General features: G+C 56.0%; 1 protein-coding gene across 4 annotated transcripts; it reads right to left on the bottom strand.

The window, feature by feature from the left end:
- Positions 1–6: 6 nt before the first annotated feature.
- On the bottom strand, positions 7–20,849 carry TIE1 (tyrosine kinase with immunoglobulin like and EGF like domains 1). 4 transcript variants are annotated; one of them, XM_043877358.1, is made up of 24 exons: positions 20,834–20,849; positions 20,504–20,633; positions 17,246–17,563; positions 17,040–17,150; positions 14,802–14,957; positions 14,515–14,646; positions 14,215–14,355; positions 13,889–14,017; positions 12,992–13,137; positions 12,612–12,756; positions 10,360–10,518; positions 10,053–10,190; positions 9,570–9,866; positions 8,754–9,044; positions 7,878–8,068; positions 5,388–5,598; positions 5,124–5,234; positions 4,725–4,915; positions 3,655–3,768; positions 3,475–3,545; positions 2,277–2,317; positions 2,086–2,182; positions 1,901–2,000; positions 7–467 (listed from the first exon to the last, which is right to left on the bottom strand). In XM_043877358.1, the coding sequence occupies exons 2-24, from the start codon at positions 20,559–20,561 to the stop codon at positions 396–398; spliced, it is 3,420 nt and encodes a 1,139-aa protein (XP_043733293.1). In that variant the 5' UTR covers positions 20,562–20,633; positions 20,834–20,849; the 3' UTR covers positions 7–395. The 4 variants fall into 4 exon arrangements, with proteins under 4 accessions (XP_043733293.1, XP_043733292.1, XP_043733291.1 ...); XM_043877357.1 differs by lacking the exon at positions 20,834–20,849 and adding an exon at positions 20,728–20,744; XM_043877356.1 differs by lacking the exon at positions 20,834–20,849 and having other exon boundaries at positions 20,504–20,665.
- Between the last annotated feature and the right edge of the window lie 915 nt (positions 20,850–21,764).

The raw sequence follows: 21,764 nt of genomic DNA on the forward strand, positions 1-21,764 counted from the left end.
ATTGGATGGAACTTCTCAGAGCATTTATTTGTCCTGATTACGAGGCTGGGAGTAGGGTGCAGCTGAAAATGGCACGTTAGTGGTAAGAGTGCTGGCTTCAATGGAGGGGTTGAAGCAGGGGTTTGAGTGGAGGGAGCAGAAGAGCGCAAACATGGAGCAGCTAAGCCAGAAGGAAGGATGTGAGGGTAGCCATCAGTGATGCAGGAGGCACTGGGAGCAACTGCGAGGGATGAAGACCCACCCCCTGAGCCCACCCCATCCCTGGATCCCCATTTTTCTTCCTTAAGTTAAAAACCAATTCCTTGAGGCAGCTCAGGCGACAAGGATCAGCAGTCACAGGTTGGAGAGCCGAGTGTGCTCTGGCCAGCAGAGCCAGGATCTGGTCGGACAGTAGCTCAGGCCTCCTCGGCTGTAGCGTCAATGCCCGCGTATGTGAAGTTCTCAAAGAGCGACATGTTCACATAGGCCTGGGGAGCAGAGCAAGCTTTAGTGGGGGGCCAGGGACTGGGGTATGCCTGCCCTGGAGGTTCTTGACTCCCATGTGGTTGGGGTACTGGAAGAGACACTGATCCGTACTGGAGATTCAGGATGACCCCATGGTCAAGGGTGGTCCTCACCAGCCCAGAGCAGCAAGAATATCAGACCACAGCTGGGAAGCTAACATGAGAGACCCTTGACACAATGTTAGACAGGTGTTTTTTCATGCCCTTATCTAATGAATTGATGGCTAATGCATTCATCCATTCATTTACTATTCTTCTATTCATAAGGCTATTTCTGCTGATTTACCCATTTTGATGGTTGCTTGACTATTCCTTCGTTCTTAAGATAGTTTAATAATTTCTATAACTACTTATTTCAGTTGGTAAAGAATTCGCCTGCAATACAGGAGACCCCAGTTCGATTCCTGGCTCAGGAAGATCCCCTGGAGAAGGGATAGGCCACCCACTCCAGTATTCTTGGGCTTCCCTGATGGCTCAGCTGGTAAAGAATCCACCTGCAACGTGGGAGACCTGGTTTGATCCCTGGGTTGGGAAGATCCCCTGGCGAAGGAAATGACTACTCACTCCAGTATTCTAGCTAGCCTTGAGAATTCCATGGACTGTATAGTCCATGGGATTGCAAAGAGTCGGACATGACTGAGCAACTTTGGCTTTCATGGTTATTTGATTATTCCTTCATTCTTAAGATAGTTTAATAATTCCTATAACTATTTTGTCATTAATTCATATTTCAGAACTCTTTTCACATTACTCATTTTCATGTACTTCTTCACTTAGATTTATTTGATAATTCATTTACTTATATGGTTATTAGAGTCAGTTATTTAACTACATTTTTTTTGTCATGTGGCTTACAGGATCTTAGTTTCCAGATGAGGGATCAAACCTGTGCCTCCTGCAGTGGAATCGTGGAGTCCTAACCACTGCACTACCAAGGAATTAAGGAATTCCCTTAATTAGTTTATTTGTATAATTATTATATCATTCATCTACTAATTCTATACATTCATCCATTCAGTTACTGTGTTACTCATCCATCCATCCATTTGGTGAGCTGACCATTCATGCATTCCACTCAGCTCTGTGCCAGGTGAGAAGAGGTGTCCATGATAAGAAAGGACTGATGACTCCAGCAGAGGAAAGCAGGGAGTCCTGGACATGGGATCTGGGACAAGGACTTGCTGCTGAGGCTAATCAGTGGCCTTGGAAGGCTTAGAAGGGCCTAGTGTCCAACGCAGTGAGAGCTAGAAAGGGCACTACACCCCAGGGCCCGGTTTAGTTGTGGTGCAGCTGGTGGTGGGGACAGGGCCAGGAGACTGCTGCCTGCTGGTTCCTGTTCGAGGGCACTCCTGTGAGCTCAGTAAGCCCAGCTCTCCCCACCCTGGTGCTCGCCTCACCTTCCTAGCTTCCAGCATTCGGCCCAGCTGCAGCGCGATCTGGGCAAAGGGGGGTCGCTCGTATGGACGGTCCCGCCAGCACTGCCGCATTAGCTCGTACCTGCGGGTGGGGATCGATGAGATGAGGGTCAGGGCCCGCTGGGGTGACTGACAGGGGGCCCAGGGCTCGAGGCTGAGGGACTCACACTTCATCGTCACAGTTGCGAGGCTGCTCCATGCGGTAGCCCTGCGGCAGCTTCTCATATAGCTCGGCACACGTCATGCCGCAGTATGGGGTGCCCCCTGTGGGAGGACAATGCTCTCTTAGCCCGGGGCCCAGGAGGAGGGGAGTGGGGGTCAGGGAAAGATGGGGGCCATCTGGGGCTCACGGACTCACCAAGGCTCACGATCTCCCAGAGGAGGACCCCAAAAGACCAACTGAAACAAGGAGGATGAACTGAGTTACCTTCTAGGCCCTGGGGCCCAGCAGCTTAAAGTCTACCTACCCCATGTGTGCAGCCTCTCCTAGTCCCTACCTATGTCTACTTTGCAAGGGTCTGGCCTTGGCCAGGTGTGGTCTCTGCTACTGAAATTCCTTCACAGCCTCCCAGGCTCAACATAATCACAGCTAACATCTTTACTGTGCACTTGCTGTGGGCCAGGCACTCATCATTTGATGTATATGTTAATTCATCTACCCCTCACACCAACCCTATGATCTAGGTACTATTATCATCCCCATTTTACAGATAGAGACACTGCGGCACTGAGAGGTTAGCTAGCTCACCAAAGTCACACAGCTAGTAAGTGGCAGAGCTGGGATTCAAATTCTGGCAGTCTGGCTCCAAAGCCCTTGCTCTTAGCTGCCTCTGATAACAGCAGCTGGGCAGGTAAGAGGTGGCTGAGGCCAGGGTGGGAGGTCTAGTTGGGGAAGTCATCTCAGGGGTCCTGGGGCAGAAGTAGGAAGTAGGAGAGTAGTGGTCAGAGGGGTGTTGGTGTGGTAGACAGTGAGCTGGGCAGGCCAGGCCAAAGAGCATGGGGAAGGGCCAGGACCAGGGCTAGAGTGCTGGGCAGGCCAGGTTGAAGAGAGGGACAAGGGTGTGCCAGGATGGCTGTCTGGAGGAGGGAGCGCAGAAGTGGCATCTTGGGGGTCATGCTCTGGTTAGGTCCTCTGGTGGGGATGACCTGCCTACAGAGAGGAAGGTCAGAGCATTCTTTGAGTGGTCTCTCCATTTACCCAGGCGTTATCTGCCAGCAGCCCCATACCTCTCCAAGGCATCCTCCAGTCTCTTAGTCAAACACAGCCCTAAACCACCCCTACTCCAATGCTACCCCTGAAACACCTTCCAAGATGAAGCTTCCTTCCAGCTTTATTCTCCCCCGCCCAACCCTGCCTTCCCATTAAGATGCTGGGCATGGCCAAGGCATGCTTAAGACATATCCGTGTCACATCTGTGTCATACCTGGAATACACCTTAGGGATAGGCAAGTCATGCCTTGGACAACCTGAGACATCTCTGAGGTGCGCTCAGGTCACACCTACATGCATCCTTAGGGGACCAAACCCTCCTGCCTGTCCGCGCTCCCACACTCACACATCACTCTTGGTGGTGTAGACGCTGTAGTTCAGAGACTCAATGGCCATCCAGCGTACCGGGAGACGCCCCTGGGAGGGAGTGGGTTTGAGGGGTTGGGTAAGGAGAAAGGGCTGTTCAGCAGGTTCTGGGAGGCAGGGCCAGGCACGGCCCCGAAGGGGAGGACTGAAGGAGACTCACCATAGTCTTCTTCACATAAACCTCCTCCCCCCGAGAAAGGCCAAAGTCTGCAATCTTGGAGGCCAGGTTCTCTCCGACCAGCACGTTTCGGGCAGCCAAGTCCCTGTGGATGAACTGCAGGCACGGTCAGAAGTCAGGGACGATGGAGGATGATGGCACCTCGGGCTCCAGGGCCAGGGAGGGCGTCTGACTCACGGCTGGCTTCCTGGGCCCCTCTGTGCCTTTAGTAGCCCTTTACTCTTCTGCCCACCCACCCCAGGCCTCAACCTGGATCAGAGACTCGTGCCTGGGAAAAGCCACAGTGGGGGCTGTCATCCCTTCCTACTTGAGATCTGGGCCATGGCCAAGTTCAGGCTGTATCCTTCTTCTGGGACGACAGCTGACTTTTCCCCAGTGACCACACTGCATCTTCTCCTCTTTGAATGCTCCCTGACCCCATCTCTCCAACCCCTGCTCCACTGATGAGAACGGAAAGGCCCTTCTCTTGCCCAAAGCGATCTCTCCCTTGAGTTCCAGATCCTCCCCACTGGGCCCTCCACCTTCCTCAGAGACCTTGCTCTATCACCCCTTCCTCTGCCTTGGCCCCCTGCCCTCTACTTTCAAAGATACTCAATACATTAACAACTTCAAAATGCCTCCCTTCAGTCTCACATCCCCTCCTCCAACTGTCTCCTCCCTCCTTTCATTCAAGCAGGGTGTCCTTGGACTTGGGCTCAGGCTTCCTGTCTGTTCCACTCTTCTCCTGGTGAGTCTCACCCACTCCCTGGCCACCAGCACCCTGATCTCTGAAATGACAGCTTCCAGACTGTTGTCCCTGGTCCAGGTCTCCCTCCTTGGTTCTAGGCTGACAGTTGCAAAATGCTAAACCACACCCCCAAACACAGACCTGCTTTGGGGGTGTTCTCACCCACTCACCCAGGCCAGCAACTTGGGGTCACATCCTCTCTAGTCCTCAATCCCATATCCAATTAGAGCCTGCTGATTTGATCTCCTGAAGTTCACTTGATGGTCTCCCCTCATCCCTCTAGCCCAACTTCCCCAAAGACACACACACACCCACACACACACACCTGCTTCTCACTCAGATACTGCATGCCATTGGCGGCATCACTGGCAAAACGCAGCAGCTGCCGGGAGCTGAGGGTGGAGGCTGTTCCGTGTTCTCGGGCAAAAGCTGGGTCAGTTTCCAGGACCCGGCTCTTGCGCAGAAAATCCAGCAGGTTCCCATAGGGGGCATATTCAATGGCGATATACAAGTAACCTGGGAGATGAGGCATACAGGGTGGTGATTTACACTCAGACAACCTGGGATGGCAGCAGGCACCTTATGGTACTAGATGGAGAACCTGGTGCATGAAGGAGAACCAGTAGTGATGTTTTGGTGTCCTGAAGCTTCCTACAGGGTACTAGAGGTATTGGCTGATGATGTGGGTGTGGAAGAAGGGGTAGGTGATGAGTTGGGGGCTCACCTCGGTTCTCACAGGCCCCCAAGAGGTTGATGATGTTGGGATGATGCCCCAATTTGCACAGAACTTCCAGTTCTCCCGCAAAGTCACGATGGTCATTTTCAGAGGCATACTCTGTGTAAAGAATCCAATATCACTTTTGCCAGAAATAACAAGGGCGTGGGCTATTGAGGGCTGGGGTCAGTTGCTGGTGGAAGCTAAGTGGGGCCTGGGGTTGAGGGAGAAAGGAGAGGGTCAGGGCTGGGGCAGGGGTTGCTCTCAGCGGACCTTTCAGCATCTTGATGGCGGCGTTCATCTTGAGTCCATCCTTCTTGATCATGGCCCGGATGACCTGGCCGAAGTTCCCCTCTCCAATGAGATCCTCAAAGGTGATGTCCTCCCACTCCAGCACTGGGTAATTTAGGGGCTCGGGCTGAGGTTTTGGCCGTCGGGTCAGTGTCAAGGTGCCTGAGCTGAACTGCAGGATGGTCTCCTCGCCCTTCACAGGATGGGACAAGTAGGCAGACAGTCCACACAAGAGACAGGGGCAGCAAGAGGCAGAGACAGGCAGACAAAACAGTCATTAGACAAACAAACACAGACCCAGACAGAGGGCACCCTAGTGGCCAGCCAGGCATGGACAGACAGAGGACACATACTGAGACAGAATCATATGAGATGGAGCCACAGTTGGGCCATTGGGTGGACAGATGTCCAGAGAGAAATGCAGAGACCACAGGCTGGAGATCTAGTATGTGGGTTCTGAAGGAACAAGGAGTAGGTAAAATTGCTGGAAGCCATGACATGAGTCAATGGAAGGTTGATACTCCTAACACCAAAACCAAGAGGAATTGGAATGAGCTGTGATGGGAGCAATGAGCTTCCCCTTATTGTGCCAATCCCACAACCAGGCTCTGTTGTCACCAGGGATGCTCTGGAGTGGATTCTGGCCTTGGGCAGTGGATTGGGGTATGTTTAGTGAGTACCTACTCCATGCTGAGCCTAGAGCAGCGGGCAGCCAGTGGAATGGTTTTCTTCTCCATAGCAGAGAAGCAGAGATGACCCCTGTCCACCCACTTGGTAGCTCCCATAGCTCTCAAACCACCCAGGACCTGAAGACAGAAAGAACATAACAGAGAAGACCATCCATTTGTCCTAGCCAAGTAGGACCTGGGCCACCTGGGCAGGGCTGAGAGCAGGGAAAGGAAACAGCTGAATGGGACCATGGGCACCGCCAATATGAGAACAGAAAGAACGGTTAAGATAGACCTGTTGGGGCGTGGGGTCCCTATATGAGCTGCAGCCCAGCTTGATGGGAGATGTCTGAGGGCACAGGTCACATGGATTCACACGAAACATAGGCAACTGAAAGCGCACACCTGCATGCACACACACGTGTTCTAGTGGAGGCCAGTAGGCAGGGCATCCATGAGAGGTACATGAGCTTGTACAGGAGAACAAGTGGAGGGCCACACATGTCAGGGATACAGGTGCATACAGATGGGGGCATTCACAGACGGGCACACTCATACCCAGCACATGCGTTCATGCACAGATACCTGCACATAGGCGCCTGGGGCAGGGGTATGTCTTGATATATGTTAGGATGCTATATCCATTTAAGGCTACTTTCCCACTCCTTCCCTTCACATTCATACCCCTGACCCTCCCCCACCACAGCCAGGCTGCTTTTTGCACACACTGACCTCAGAGGGAGGCCAACGCAGCCTGGAACAAAGAAGCCGATTGAATCTCTGAAGGGAGTATTTTAGAGGCATGGCAGAGACAACAGCCTTGGACACTAGGCTTTCTATCACAAGGATCAGCCCTTGAGAGAGAAGAGGGCTTTTTTTTTTTTTTTTAAATGCCAAAACTTCTCTGTAAATACCAAGTCCAGGCACGGAGGATCCAGGGCAGAGTTCAGATCATAAGTGACAACAGTGGGGAAGATCCCAGAGGAGAGAGAGGTGGAGTGGGGGTGACAGATGAGGTGATGCTGGGGTCCCTGAAGGGGAGTTAGCACCCTCTCCCAGTCCTTACCCCCTCAGTGGGGGCCTGCTGCTCAGGTTTACAGGGAAGACAAGAAGAGTAGGGAGGCCTGTGCTTCTCGGAAGGAGTGACAGGTGAGGCTGCAGGCCCAGATCAACTTGAGAGTGGTAGAAACAGTTGTAGGAGGAGCTGCAGCAATGGGTCTGAGGGCTGCAGAATATGCTGCCCTCTGCAGGGGACAGGGAAGGACCTTGGAGTTCTTACGTGCAAGGAGGCCCTGATATTTGCAAAGATGGAGATTGGGATGAGGAACTCAAAGTGCAAGTGCCCTTCTGGCCCAAAGGAGGTCACAGAAGGGCTGAGGACACAGGCCACGAATGCTTGCAGGAGGGCCTGGCCAGAGAGAAGTCCTCATGGAGCCCAGGCATTCTCCACGTTCTCATCAGGCTTCCCAAGCTTCCATCACCCCTCATGGGAAGGGGGAGAGCACCGAATTGACCCTGGTGCAACATGGACATAACCGAATGATTCTGAACTGGGAATATTAAATATTTCATCACTAATATACCTGGGCTCATGAGCTGAGTTCAATTCTATAGAAATGGAGAAAATTACAGATTGCACGCTTGTATGCTGTTGAGTGCAGTCTTACACCTAAACATCCATGCGTGCACACACACACACACATACACACACTCACAGTGTACAAATACTTGTGTGTATACAGGTAGACACATATACACTCAGGGTCTGCACACGTGTGCCCAGCGGCAGGTACAGGTGACTGACCGATCCCGACTGGTAGGTGAAGGTGCGTCTGCGATGCAGGCAGCTTTTGCGGATGCATGCCAAGGTGAGGAGGGCAGCTAGGATGGTGAGGCAGGTGGCGGACACAGAGCCCACCACAGCCAGGACCAGCTGTTGATCCAGGTCCTCTTCAGCTGCATGGATCTCTTGGACTGGGCCCTCAATCTGCAGCCCTGGACACAAGAAGAGGGGCAGATCACAGAGATGCCTGGGTCAGGGAACCCAGAGGCCACCACAGGGTCACACAGAGGTGGAGGTCAGAGATTCCAGTACCAGGGAGGGAGCGGGGATGTCAGGCCTAGGACCAGCGGGTTGCTGGAATGTCATGATTTTCCCAGCACTCAGACAATGGGTCATAAGAAGGGAAGGGTGGGACTCCCCTGGTTATCCAGTGGTTAAGAATCCACCTGCCAATGCAGGGGACAGGGGTTCGATCCCTGGTTCTGGAAGATTCCACATACCTCGGGGCAACTAAGTCTGTGTGCTACATCACAGCCCTCGAACCACAACTACTAAAGCCTGAGCTCTGCAACAAGAGAGAAGCCACTGCAATAAGAAGCCTGAACATGGCAACTAAAGAGTAGTCCCCCTCACCACAACTAGAGGAAGCCTGCACACAGCAAAGATGACCCAGTGCAGTAAAAAATAAGCAATTAAAAAAAAAAAAAGAAGAGTCACATCAAAGAAAAACCGAAAAAATGAAAGGAGGGAAGAGTTGGGGCCCCTACTGCCAGGGGGCCCCTATTCCCCTATCACTTGTTGGGAGGGGCCTAGGAGGCCCTAGATCCAAGGCAGGGGATCACGTGCCGGGAAGAGCACCGAGACTGACCCCATGGCCTGGGCATCCCCTCATCTCACCGTTGCCCAAGGTGGACTGTTCTACCACGTTGCTCCAGTCGCCGGGGCCCTGGACACTGGCCCGCACGCGGAAGAGGTAGCGCGTGCTGGCGTTAAGGCCGCGGACGATGGTGCTCGTCTCCTCGGGCCTGTCCACGTCCATCCACAGCGGGTCTCCGGAGCCCCCCGCCACCTGCACCTCTACGATGTACTTGGATATAGGCCCGGCTGGAGCCTCGGGGCGCTGCCACATCAGCTGGATCTCAGAGTCTGAAAGGGCCTGGGCATGGAGGTGTCGGGGGGCAGGGGGCCCTGGGGAGATCGGGGTGGGAAGGTGGGGCTCAGATGGGACCAGGCTGTGTGACTGTGGGGTCAGACAGATCCGCTCTAGCTGTGTCCCCAGCTCTACCGACCCCAGGATAGGAGATCCGCTGCCAACTTCCCCGTTCCTTCCTGGGCTGAATATTCCTCTCGCTGTGGCCTCCTTCACCAACGACCTTCTGCTTCCCCTTACATCCCAAGTCTTCCTCGCAGTGTCCCCACGTCTCCCAAGTCCCATGTCCTCCTCATGCCCAACCCCCTCCCATGAGCCCCCGGGCTCTCCTCTGACTCAGTTACTCCTGGAGGACCCCATCCTCCCGGCATCCTGGATCCTCCCCTGTCCTGTCCTCCCTGTCTGCCTGACATCCAGGTCCTCCCTGCGCCCCTGTTTCCACATCCGGTGGTCTCTGCCTGTCCATCCAGGCTCCTGTAACCTCCATGTCCTTTCAGGCCCCGTGTGTTCCCGGCATGCCCGGCCCGCCCTCTTAGGAGCCCGCCACCCCCTCCCGAGCGTACCGCTGGGGGGCAGAAGCACGCGCGCGGCGGGAGAGGCCGGGCCCAGGAGGGTGCAGTGGTAGAGCCGCACGTCCAGCTGGTAGTGGGTGCCAGGCGTGAGTCCGGTCAGGAGGGCGGTGCGGGCCTGGGGGGACGAGACGTTCTCCCGCCGCTCCTGTCCCCGGGCCCCGTCCCACAGGCGCAGCAGGAAGCCATCGCCCACCAGCGGCCCCGGCACCGGGGGTAAGGACCAGCTCACTCGCAACCGGTCGGGGCCCTCCACATGCCAGCCCTCCAGCCACGGCTTCAACAAGGGCTCTGGGGCCAGAGGTAGAGGTCAGAACTGTCTGGTAGGTCCTGGGGGCCGGACGGGATGGTGAACCCCCAGGGACAACCTCCAGTGGGAAAGGCAGGGACCCCCGGGGCCGACAGGCCGAGACAACCCCGGAGCGTGTGGGACAGTGACCCCTGGGGAACAGAAAGGGGTGACTCTGGGCCTCTCACCAGGACAGTCTGTGGTCATGAGGGTGGGAGGCCCCCAGGTCCCCTCCCCGCCTTCCCCCGGCCGGCTCAGCTGCACACGGACACTGTATCCCGTCTTCGGCCTCAGGTTCATCAACGTCACGTTCTCACTGGGGTCCACTGGGGGCGGGGTGCACAGCACACAGCATTCAGGGCCAACCCCTTCCAGAAGCCTCCGCTCCCCCTTCAACCCCTCTCTTCTCCGTACACTTACCCCTCCCTTCCCTCCCTCCGTCCCCCTCATGACTGCCTGACACCCCATCCTGCCCTTAGCTCTTGCCCCCCTCACCCACGATGGTGGACCAGGCCATGGTGCTGTCCTGGGGCCTGTAGTGCAGGCGAACGGAGGCGATGGGTCCGTCCCCAGAGAAGGAGACCAGCGGGGAGACCACAAGCTGGCGGCTCTGCTTGGCCAGAAGCCTCGGGGCGGTCAGCGGCACTGGCGGGACTGCCAGGAGACTCAGGGTGAGGCGTGGCCCACACAGCCCACCCAGCCCTCGGACACAGGGGCAGACTCTGCGCTCTGAGCATCAAAGATAACTCTGGGTCTCAGTGTGGACCTGGGGATGCCCCTGAGCTGGGGAGAGACCAGGTGCAACAGATGATCAGAGTGGCCAGGGCCTAGGGAGGACAGCTCGGGGCATGGGGACTGGGCAACAAGGAGATGAGGGTGTCCCAGAAGATGTTAAGTGAGGGAGTGACATGGTAAGACAGGGGTTTGGGGGAGGGCACTCTGCCATGCAATGTGGGGGAAGACAGAGAAAGCTAAAGCCCAAGGCAGTGTCACCCTGCTCTCTGCCCCTCCCCCATCATTCATCACGCTCGTAATTAAAAAAACAAAAGTAGCAGGTGATGAAGCACCTGCTCTATCCAGATGCTTCATGTGCACGATCTCCAATTCTGACAACTGCCTTCAAGCAGGGCTCATCATCCCTATCTTAAGAATGAAGAAACTGATGCTCAGAGACATGGAACGACCTGCTTAAGACATGCAGCCAGGGTTTAAACAAAGTCCGTCTGACCAGGCCATCTAAAATCAGCCCATCTTATCCCAAACAGCTTTTGTGCTCCTGCTTAGCTTCCTCACCCCATGGTCACTGTCTTTCCTGCCTTAGCTCTTCTGTCCAGATTATTGCATTAATGTCTCAACTGGTTCCCTTGTTTCATCCAAACATTTTCCAGATGGATTTTCTAAGAAAACTGGATGTATGTATGGGTGAATACATGCATGGATAAATGGATGGATGGGGGAAGGGGGGGAGAGTCAAGGAGGATGGAAGGGTGTGGTAGAAGGGGTGGGAAGGAACAATGTTGTCAGGCAGGAACACACATGTCAGGAAGAAGTGCTGGCCTGGAGGGAGAGGAAGGTCCAGTTTGGATCCTATCGAGCCCTTGGGCCTGTGGCTCACGCAGAGGGTTAGGTGACCTGGAGTAGGGCCCCTGAGTCGTGCACCAGGTGAGTTCCCCACTGACCTCAGAACCAGACCCCGACTACACAGAGGTCTGGAGCCCAGGAGAGGGGTCGAGGCTGCAGATCGTTATTGGGGAGTTGCCAGGGAACGGTTGAAATCTCAGGAATAGGTGACATTATAACTACTAATAGCAATAAATGTCAACATACATTGAGCACGTACCCTCTGTCAGGCACTGTGCCCAGCGCTTAAATGCATCATCTCATTTAATCTTCACAGCAATCCTATCAAGGGAGGGCTGATATCCTCATTTTACAGAGAAAGAAACAAGCTATGAGGGGCAAGGTAACTCACTTAGATAGGTGATGGAGCTAGAATTTGTCGTGAAGATTCAAAGCCAAGTGGGCCTGGGGAGAGTAAGAAGAGGAAGGCAGGAGGTGGGACCCCGGGGTGGTGGAGGGGGTGACAGAGAAGTAGAGAGGATGGGAAGCAGAGCCCGACAGTGAGAAAGAGGGAGAGGGACAAGAGGTCTGGGCTCATGTCGGGGAGGTGGTGGCGGGGGTCAGAAGCACAGGAAAAGAGCACCAGGGGGTGGGAGGGGCCGTGAACGTCTGATGCTTATGGTGCTGGAGAAGGTGGGGGACACCTAGACCGGGGTGGGGTGCTAGGCTCCGAGCAATCCTGGGCACTGGCAGCTGCCTCCTTATTCACCAGGAAGCACTTCTGGGAAAATAAACAGGTCCACAGCCCCAGGCACTCCCCTGTTGTAGCACTGGGTGCCTGGTGGTGTGACTTGGGGTTGGAGGGAACATAGCATCCCAGAAGTGGATCTGGGATGCAGATCCGTGTATCTGTGGGGCAGGGGAGATAGAAAGGTAGCATTTCCCGGGGCAAGGCTGGAGAGTGTCCCACTTCTGGGGCATGGGTTCCCTTCCCAGGTGGGACTGAGCTATGCTCCAGCCTGGGGAGTGCCCGGCCCAGGCCTCAGGCTGACGACAAGCCCTCTTCTCTGCCTGGTGCTGGGCTGTGACCTTACATGCTCTTGCCCTTTCTGCTCCTATCTGAGCAGCCTCGGCTAGGGCCCACTCTATCTGCCATCCATCCTCCATGAATCCGGGACATCACTGACCTTTGACATTGATCCTGAAGCGTCGACTATCCTGGCCACCAGACGTAGACACGCGGCATTCCCAGAGTCCACTGTCCCCAAGAGCCAAGCGGGGCACCTCGAACTCGGCTGTGGTTCTATCTGGCTCCACAATGGCCTTGGTGGACTGAAAGAGGCAGGGGAGAGGGACAGGCCTCAGAGAAGGTGGCAGAGGCTTGTGTGTTTGTCCAGGTTGATGAGGGGACAGAGATGGGGAGGCGGTCCCTCAACAATCAGCCTGACCCAATTTGAGCTGTGGTCAGGCCAGTGGGCAGAGCCTGCAGAAAGCCCCGAGGGGTGGAGGAGCCTGTGGGTGGGCAGAGGTCCTGGACCTCCAGAGGCCCAGAGGTCATGGGCCTCACCAGGAGCACCGTGCCATCCGGCTTGCGAAGCTCCATGCTGCCCCGGACTGGGAAGGGGTTCCCCGCCGCGGCACAGTTGATCCGGGGCGTTGTGTCTAAGTTGAACTCCAGTTCTGAGACCATGTCCAAGATCTGGGGGATCCGGTCTGGGGAGAGAGGGGACACTCATCCCAGAGGCCCTGTAAGGGCAGACACACGACTGCCACAGAGCCACCACCCCGAGTCTTTCATCTTAGTGGAGGCACCGCCAGCATCCCAGTCACACAGGCCTGCAAGCCAGCAAAGTCCCGGCAACACCTCCAGGCCCTCACACCCACCTCTACCGGCCCCCGAATCTGCCTCCTGCACCCTCCGCCTCCTCAGACCCCTCGCCAGCCTCACCACCAGAACCCTGGTTCAGGCCTCTATCATTTCTGGGCCCCGTGACAGATCCTCTGGGCTCTCCTGCTCCCGCTCCTCCCCAGCAGCTGGGGTCCTTTCTCAAACCCATGCCTGACAGCACACCTGATGGACCTCTTCAACCCTTCCCTGCAGGGCTATCATATTCAGTGCAAACCCTACAGCCTGTCATTCAAACGCCTCGAGAGCTGACCTCCTCTGACCACTTCCAGAGCCTTTCCTTACGCCACTGTCCCAGTGTTGAAGCTTGAGTCCTCAATCCCCCGGCCTTTGCCCTGCTCTCTCCCTGGCCATCTTTCTCGCATCCTCCATACCCCATCTGAGATCACGCCTCTTTCCAGAGGCCCTCCCTGACTCTCTCGGGTTGGTCAGGGCCCCCTCGGGGCTCCCACCCACCCTGGGCTGCTGCCCATCCCCAGGGGGAGGAGGGGCTTTGAGCCAGGGGGATGCATCTGGTGAAGCTGATCTGCTCCTCAGAGCCACCTGCCGTGCTCCTACCTGACTTCTCACAGTGCATCCCATGCCACCCGGAGGGGCAGACGCAGCCGCTGAAGCGATCACAAGTCCCACCATTCTGACACTGGCACTGGAGGTGGCAGTCAGCTCCAAAACGACCTGGGGCGCAGGCTGGGCACCAAGGGGGTGTAGTTAGAGGGGCACAGCGGGGGCCTGGGGAATGCCGGGCTGGGCGGAGAGGGCACTGGTCAAGTGAGCAGGGGATGGTGGAGGGCTCAGTGTGTGAGGCAGGGCCGGAAGGAAGAGCTGGGGCCAGGCTTGCAGCCGGCTGTCTAGTCAGAGACTACGGAGGGTGGGTTAGTCTGTACCTTCCTGGCACTGGCTTCCTCTCCAGCCAGATCCACAGGAACAGCCATAGGGGTCCGGGAGGCAGAAGGTGAGGCCTCGGCAGCCTGATGTGCCTGGGCACTGCTCCTGGCAGCTCTGCCCAAAACGGCCTTCTCTGCAGGCTAGAAAGAGGGCATGTGGGTACCGAAGCCTCTGTTGGGTCTCAGCGTTCAAGACCTACTGGAACATGCTCACCCTCCAAGTCCATTCCTGTGGTTTGAGAGTCTTCTCCCAGCAAGGCCTCCTCTCTTGCCCAGGTCCTGGTGCCCCCTCCTCCTTACCCTGCTCACAGCGGGTCCCAGTGAATCCAGGGGGGCACACACACTCGCCATCCTGGTCATGGCAGACACCTCCATGCAGGCAGCCTGGGCATTCCTTGGTACAGTCTTGTCCCCAGCGCCCCGCCTCACAGCCTGCAGGAATGTACTCTCAGCAGCAGACCCTCACCCACTCGACCACTGCCTCTGATGACTGGGGCACCCCTGGGGGCTGAGGGGGGTCCACAGGAAGTATGCACAGGGCTCCCAACCTCCCATATCACCCACCACCTCTGCCCTCTGCTCCTGACCCCGCACGATGAGTCGAAAGAAGGCGCTGCCCAGTGGGCTGACTTCCAGGTACGTGGCACTGTAGATGCCGCTCGATGATGGTTGCACATTTGGGAACTGCAGCAAGAACTGCCCGTCCTGGGCCTCGTGCCAGTCCAGGGTGTAGAAATAGGATCCTGGGGGCATAAACAGGATAGGGGCCTCAGCATCACACAAGAGCTGGGGTCGCCTCCCTCTGCCCACCTTATCCTGAGTCACATTAGCATGGGTCAGGCAGAGTGAGCAGATCGGGAGAAGGCACCAGCGAGTGTCTGGACCTGAGCCAGAAATGTAGGAGGCAGCCTCTTTTCCATACTCCACCAACCACTCAGTAAATCACCAAGTCCTGTTCAGTCCCCCTCCTCCTTGTCTCCTAAAGCTGCCCCCTTCTCTCCACGCTCACTGCCACTACCCTGCTCCCAGCCTCCCACAGCCTTCCAAGCTGTCTGTCTGCCTTCAGTCCCCCTGCTTCCTGTCCATCCTCCACTCAGGGTGATCAGTGAGATTTTTCTCCAGTAGACCCCACCGTAGCTCCCCTGCCTAAGCTCTTCAATAGTTCTTCACTGCCCAAGGGACAGCATCAGACTCCTCAACACATCATTTTCACCAGTTTGGCTACCATGCAGCTTTCGAGCCCCATGAAAGTGAAGTGAAAGTGAAGTCGCTCAGTCGTGTCTGACTCTTAGCCACCTCATGGACTGCAGCCTACCAGGCTCCTCCGTCCATGGGATTTTCCAGGCAAGAGTACTGGAGTGGGATGCCATTGCCTTCTCTGACACATATGCTACTTCCACCCATTTCCCTTGTTTTCTACAGAACCGATCTAATTGTAAAACAGTATTATACTTAAAAGACCCTCCAACTGGCCACCGTTTGCCATCCTCCAGTGGGTACCGCAGCCATGCAGTATCACATAGGAAGACCAGGTGTGTCTTCTTTAAGCCCTGGGGATCAAATCTATCCCAGTTTTTCAGGATACAGTTCAAAGGAGTGAGGTTGGAATTGTTAGCTCCCAACTTGTCCTGAAGGACATACCCCCATACCTCTCCACAATCTTGCATTCCTGAATTGCTTTTATCTCTTCTAGAAACAATGTGGTATCTCACAGCTTCCTGCCTTTGCTCTTATCAATCCTTCTCCTGGAATGCTTCTCCCCTCTTCTTTTTTTTTTTTTCCATTTATTTTTATTACTTGGAGGCTAATTACTTTACGATATTATAGTGGTTTTTGTGATACATTGACATGAATCAGCCATGGATTTACATGTATTCCCCATCCCGATGCCCCCTCCCACCTCCCTCTCCACCCAATCCCTCTGGGTCTTCCCAGTGCACCAGCCCTGAGCACTTGTCTCATGCATCCAACCTAGTTCTCCCCTCTTCTTTGTGCAGTTAATTCCCAGGAGCCTCTCCCTCCAGGGTCTGTGGACACTAATATTAGGGTTCTCGTCCCTGCACCCCTCCCCCTTTCCTCTTTGCTCAGGATGGAAGAGAGATTCTAGAGAACACAGGTCTACCTGACTCCACGTCTCTTATTAGTTCAGGGGCCCTGGAGCTCAGGAGGCAAAACCTTTGGCTCAAGAGTCCAGGGACTCAAGAGTCCAGGGACACAGAGTCAGCCAATGGTCTGTGGGTGGGAGAGCTGAGGCAGGAATCTTTGGGGCCATACAGAAAAATGGCTTCCTCCTCTGTGGTGACCAGAGGGCCTGACAGGGCCAGGTGGGAGCAGGCCCGGGCTGAGATCCCCAGGCCGGCCCAGGCCCCTGCTCCTGTCTGGACAGATCTCTGGAAGAGGCCAAATGTCCCTTGCCCGTGCTGGGACTTTGTTACCCCTTCTCTTCTTCAGCAGGGGGGATTCTGCTCCCTGCCAGACCTGCTATGTGATAGTACTTGCTAACTTCTGAGAGAGCCCAACTTGGAGGGGTTAACACAGCTAACTAGGGGGTGACAGGGAAGGAGGCAGCTGACCAGGAGGCTGTGGTCCTCCTGGCGCAGAAGGAGGACATCTCACAGCCAGAGATGAGTTGGATGCAGGTGCTTCCCATGGATCTGGTGCAGGAGAGAGGATGCGCCCCGGAGGCTGGCCAGAGCTGGTAACAGGTGTATGGAGCCACGACTGTGTCAGGGGCCAGCACTAGGAGCTTCCAGGGCCATGGAGGTGCCGGGGTGTCAGTACTATGGGTTTACCTGCCCACCCAGTTCAGACTCCTCCCCCCTTACCGTTGCTCTTCCAGATCACATCTGTCTGTTTCTCCTTGCGCACCAGCGCGGAAAGCACAGCCGTGTCGCCCTTGTTCACTGTGTGTGTGACCTTGTCCGGGAGCAGGTGGGCTGCGAGGCGGATGGAGGGAGGGGTCAGGGGTCAAGGGCAGCCCCCTCCTCCCCGCTCCCACCCCAGCCCCACCCTCACCGGCGGCCGGACTCACCCCCGGGGCTGTTGTGCACATAGAGGACGCGCGTGCGCCGCGCCCCCGCGCCGCCCACGCACGAGAAGACGCCCACCAGGTCGGAGGGCTGAGAGAAGCCGCGCGCCGTCACTTGGCGCGAGCCGTTGCGGGCGAGGTGCTGGGGCTGCCAGGGCCGGGGCGTGCGCACGATGCGGTCGTCCTTCTCCAGCAGCAGCGGGGGCCCCCAGGCGTCCGAGCCCCTGCCCGCCCCCGCCTCCCCGGACACGCAGGTCAGGAAGAAGCTCTGGGGCTCGGTCAGACGCAGGTCGGCCAGCAGCGTCAGGTCCACCGCCGCCCCTGGGCCGGGACACCGGGCTCCGATCTGGCAGGGTCCCGGCCCTCCCCCTGCCCCGCCCTCCACCTCTCGCCCCTCTCCTCGCAGCCTCTCCCCTCTCCTCCCCTCCCCGCCAGGCACTGCACTTCAGCAGGCACGTCCATCCGCCTCCCTTCCTGTCTCTATCCCCTTCCCGGTGCACTGGCCCCTTTCCCTCGAGCCTCTTCATCCTAACAGAACAAAAACAAAAACAAAGACCCTTCCCTAGCCTCCCCATCCCCTCCCTTCTCCAGCCAGATGGCTTCCCTTTACAGCCCAGCCTTCGGAAAGAAAGAATGATCTATGCGCCCCATCACCGTTTCCTCACTCTATTCCCGGCAGTCCCCTTTCCTGACCTGTCTCTACAGCTGCTCCGCAAAAGGGAGCCGCTCTCCCTGCCCCCCTCCACCCCCCCCCCCGCCCCCACACCAGATTGCCGGCCAGGAGAGCGCTAAAGATCACAAGTGTCTTGGAGGGACCCCTCCCGTTGCTCTGGTCCCCAGGTCGCTCCGGAATCTGGACCGGTTTGCTGTGCTGGGACTGAAGGCGGGAGAGGCTGGATTCTGCAGCCAGGTGGTTATGGGGCAGAAAGGAAGAGAGCTCTGGTCCCAGCAAAAGGCCAGAAGCAGGGAGGGCAGGCCCTAGGACCCACTTGGGGCTGAAACATGCACAGACACCAGGTGGGCCTTGGTCTTTGCCTTCTACAGAGCTTCCTCCAGGGTGGGGAGACAGACGTAGAGATGCCTATCAAATGCACGGAGCTGTAGAGAGCAGAGAAGGGACACCTAACCCAGCATGGGGGAGAGAGGGGCTGAAGAGGTGCCTCCTGGAAGATACAGCTTGAGGGTCTTAAAGCTGAGCAGGATATAGGGTGGGGATTGCGAATGAGGACAGGGAGAGGTCATCGGTGGGAAGGACATTCTGGGCAGAGGACATGCCATGGTGCCTGCTAAATCACTTCAGTCATGTCCTACTCTTTGCAACCCTGTGGACTGTAGCCGGCCAGGCTCCTCTGTCCATGGGGATTTTCCAGCAAAAATACTGGAGTGGGCTGCCATTTCCTTCTCCAGGGGATCTTCCTGACACAGGGATCGAACCCACGTATCTTATGTCTCCAGCATTGGCAGGTGGGTTCTTTGTCACTGGCGCCACCTGGGAAGTCCCAGGGCCTGAGTAAATGTGTGGAATGAAAAATATCATGGTGTGGACAGGGGGCTGTCCAAGTTCAAAGTGGCTGGGGCACTTTGAAGCCAGAGCCAGGAGGGACCCCGTAGAGCTGGAGTCTCGGCTCAGCTGAGCCTCCTCAGCCCTGGGACCCCATGCCTTCCCAAGCCCCTCCTACTCTGTCCCTGTCTGTTCACTGCCAAGTGGTTAGTTGGTTTAGATGCTACTTTGCTTATCAATGGATATTCTTTGAAAGCCTGCCACAAGTAAATGAAGCTGACTGTCTGTCCTGTGCCGACCACCTGCTTTCCTTTGGATCCTCCCACTCTGCAGAAGTTGGTGTCTTTCCATCCACAGAGGAGGGTCATAAAAATTATTCTCCAGGCTTCCTCTAGCAAGCCCATGCCCTCTCAGGCTTTCACCATCACTTCCAAGTCAATAACCCTGGGCAGGCCTCTCGGCTCTCCCCAAACTTGTTCTTCTCTGGACTTGCTGCCTCAGCAGACTGCAAAACCCACTTGAGATACAAACTTCGAGACATCTCATACTGCTGCTACGATAATGAATGTCTATCAGAGATCAGTTATATGCCACATACTTTACTTATGTTCTCTCGTTTTATCATCCCAGCTCTCCTGGGAGGTGGGTATTATTACCCCATTTTTATAGCTGGCAAATTAAGGCTCAGATAAACAACTTACCCAAGGGCATACAATTAGTAACTGGCAAAGCCTGGTTGTCTGACTCTAAAGTCCACACCTTGAAGCACTATCCTGACTGCCCCAATGAGTCACAAAATTCTGTTTCCTTAAAAACTCTAGACTTCATCCCCATCCTCAAGTCTGCCCTTGCTAACCCTCATCCTTGCTTCAGTGGACCATCCAGATAGCCACACTCTTCCCTCAGCTTGTCCTCCAAAATGACCTATCTGAGACCTTGTGACACTCTGGCCTACAACCTTCTATGGCTCCCTATTGCCCTTCAGGATGCAGAGCTTGCTGTAGAGCTCCCTTGCTGTTCCCACTGCCCCTCCTACTGTGTGTTCCCTCCAGGATCCCTCACCCGCCCCCGTGTACTTCCAAGCCTCTGACTTGTGTCTATTGTTCTGCTTGCCCTGGAATGAAGACCACCCGTCTGAGTGAAGTCTGTCCTGATCCCCTTTCATCTCCCACCCTGAAGTAGAGTAGGCTGACCCTTCAGTGCTCCTCTTTGTCTGTTCCGTGCTCACCCGGTGTCCCGGGCCCCCCACTAGACCTCAGACCTCTCGAGGTGGCCTTTGCGTTCTCATCCTCTTTGGGCAGCACGCTGAAGGAATTGGCTACCACATATTCAGAAGCTCTTAGCAGTGCTCTGTGTAAATTACCTCATTGAAACCCAGTTACAGCTATAGGAGGTCAGCATCATTCAATCTGTTGTACAGTTGTAGAAGCTCTCTGCCTCTCACAGCTCTTGGAATGTTGTTGGTGCTCGATAAATGTTTGTCAAATGAATAACTGAGTGAGTCCCACACACTGACCGTATGAGCACCCCCTGAAAACTTCAGGGGGCCCAGAGGCTCTGCTGCTCTCCACTGACTTCAAATCCAACACAGTCTGTGGCTGCTCCCCTCCCCCAGTCCCTAGCTTCTGCCTGGGTTTTCCAGGCCCGGATCCCACTTTCTAGAGAATCAGGGTGTGGAGGAAAGAGATAGCAATGCTGATAGGGTTTTCGGGGGCGGGGGTCGTCAAGGCCCTGGGCAGGGAGGTTCAGGGGAGACTTACCAACATGAGAAGCCAGGAAGAAGATTGGGAGCAGCAAAGGGGGCTCCAGCCAGACCATACTCCGGAGGCTGACTGCGCCAGCCAGCACAAGCGGGGCCCAGGGTCAGTCACTCTGGGTCTGGCTGCTTGGCTTGTGTTGTCAGTGTGTTGGTGTTAGGGAGGAAAAGGAAGTGAGTTAGCTTGGGTGGGAGGGGTGGCAGGGGAGAGGGGTGGGGAGGACTTACCCTGCTTCTGGGCCTCTAGGCCCCCCTGGTCTGGGGATGGGTGTGGCCTGGAAGGTCCTGGAATGGGGTCACTGAGGGTGGGGGGAGGGTTGTGGTAAGGACAGACCTGGGGACTGTTGGACCGTTTCCCTTCCCCTCCTCTCCGCGTGGGCCTCAGTCTTGCCAGCGGGCAGGAGGCAGGAGACAGGAAAGGGAGGAAGTCGGTGGCTTCCTCCTATTGAGAGGGGATGGGGAGGATATTGTTCTGGGGTCTCTCCTCCCCCAGCACAAACACAAGATTCCTCATGTTTGCACCCTAGGACACAGTTCCATGGGTGTCCTAGAGAGCGGTTCATGTATGTAACACAAGGATCCGGAATGTACACAAAGGAACAAACAACACACTCAGGGCAAAAGCCCTTTGATTCGGTCTTGTGTTATTCTCTCAGTTTACAGGTAGCAAAACTGAGGCCTGAGCCTGCAGGGCTTGAAGGCTCTCTGAGGTCACAGCGAGGCTGGGACCTGAGCTTCTGACTTAGCCGTTCCTCAGGGCTCATGCTAAGCCAAGCTACAGAGTGCACAGGGGTTGAGTCTCCTGCATTTGCAATCCTTGGCTTAAGCCACTAACAGAGGCTTCAGCACACTGTCTGCCTGATGTCATTATCCCTGGACACTGGGGCAGCAGAAGCCCCACCCAGGGAGTGCCTGCACTCTTGAGGGCTGACAGCAGCCTGGAAGCAGTCCTAGCCCTTGACAAAGGCTCTGAAGTCCCATGGTGGATTTGCTGTGCGCCTCATCTCTCCCTGCCCTGGTGCCACCTCTCCACTGGCAGTTGCCGGAGCAGAACATCGTCCATGGGCACAGAATGCCCGCTGGGCTGGGAGTGGGGTCTATCCTTGCAGGGAACAGAGGGAAGTGTGTTGGAGCCATCAGATGGCTGGGCTTGCTTGTAAAATCTGTGACTCCTCTGGCCTCAAATGGAGTGGTTGAGGTGGGGTGAGACCTGGTGCTAGGTTAGGGGACTGGTTTGGAAGTCCACACCCTCCCTTTGGGGCTGG

This window comes from Cervus elaphus, chromosome 20, assembly GCF_910594005.1.
Source record: "Cervus elaphus chromosome 20, mCerEla1.1, whole genome shotgun sequence".
In the NCBI taxonomy this organism is placed as follows: domain Eukaryota; kingdom Metazoa; phylum Chordata; class Mammalia; order Artiodactyla; family Cervidae; genus Cervus; species Cervus elaphus.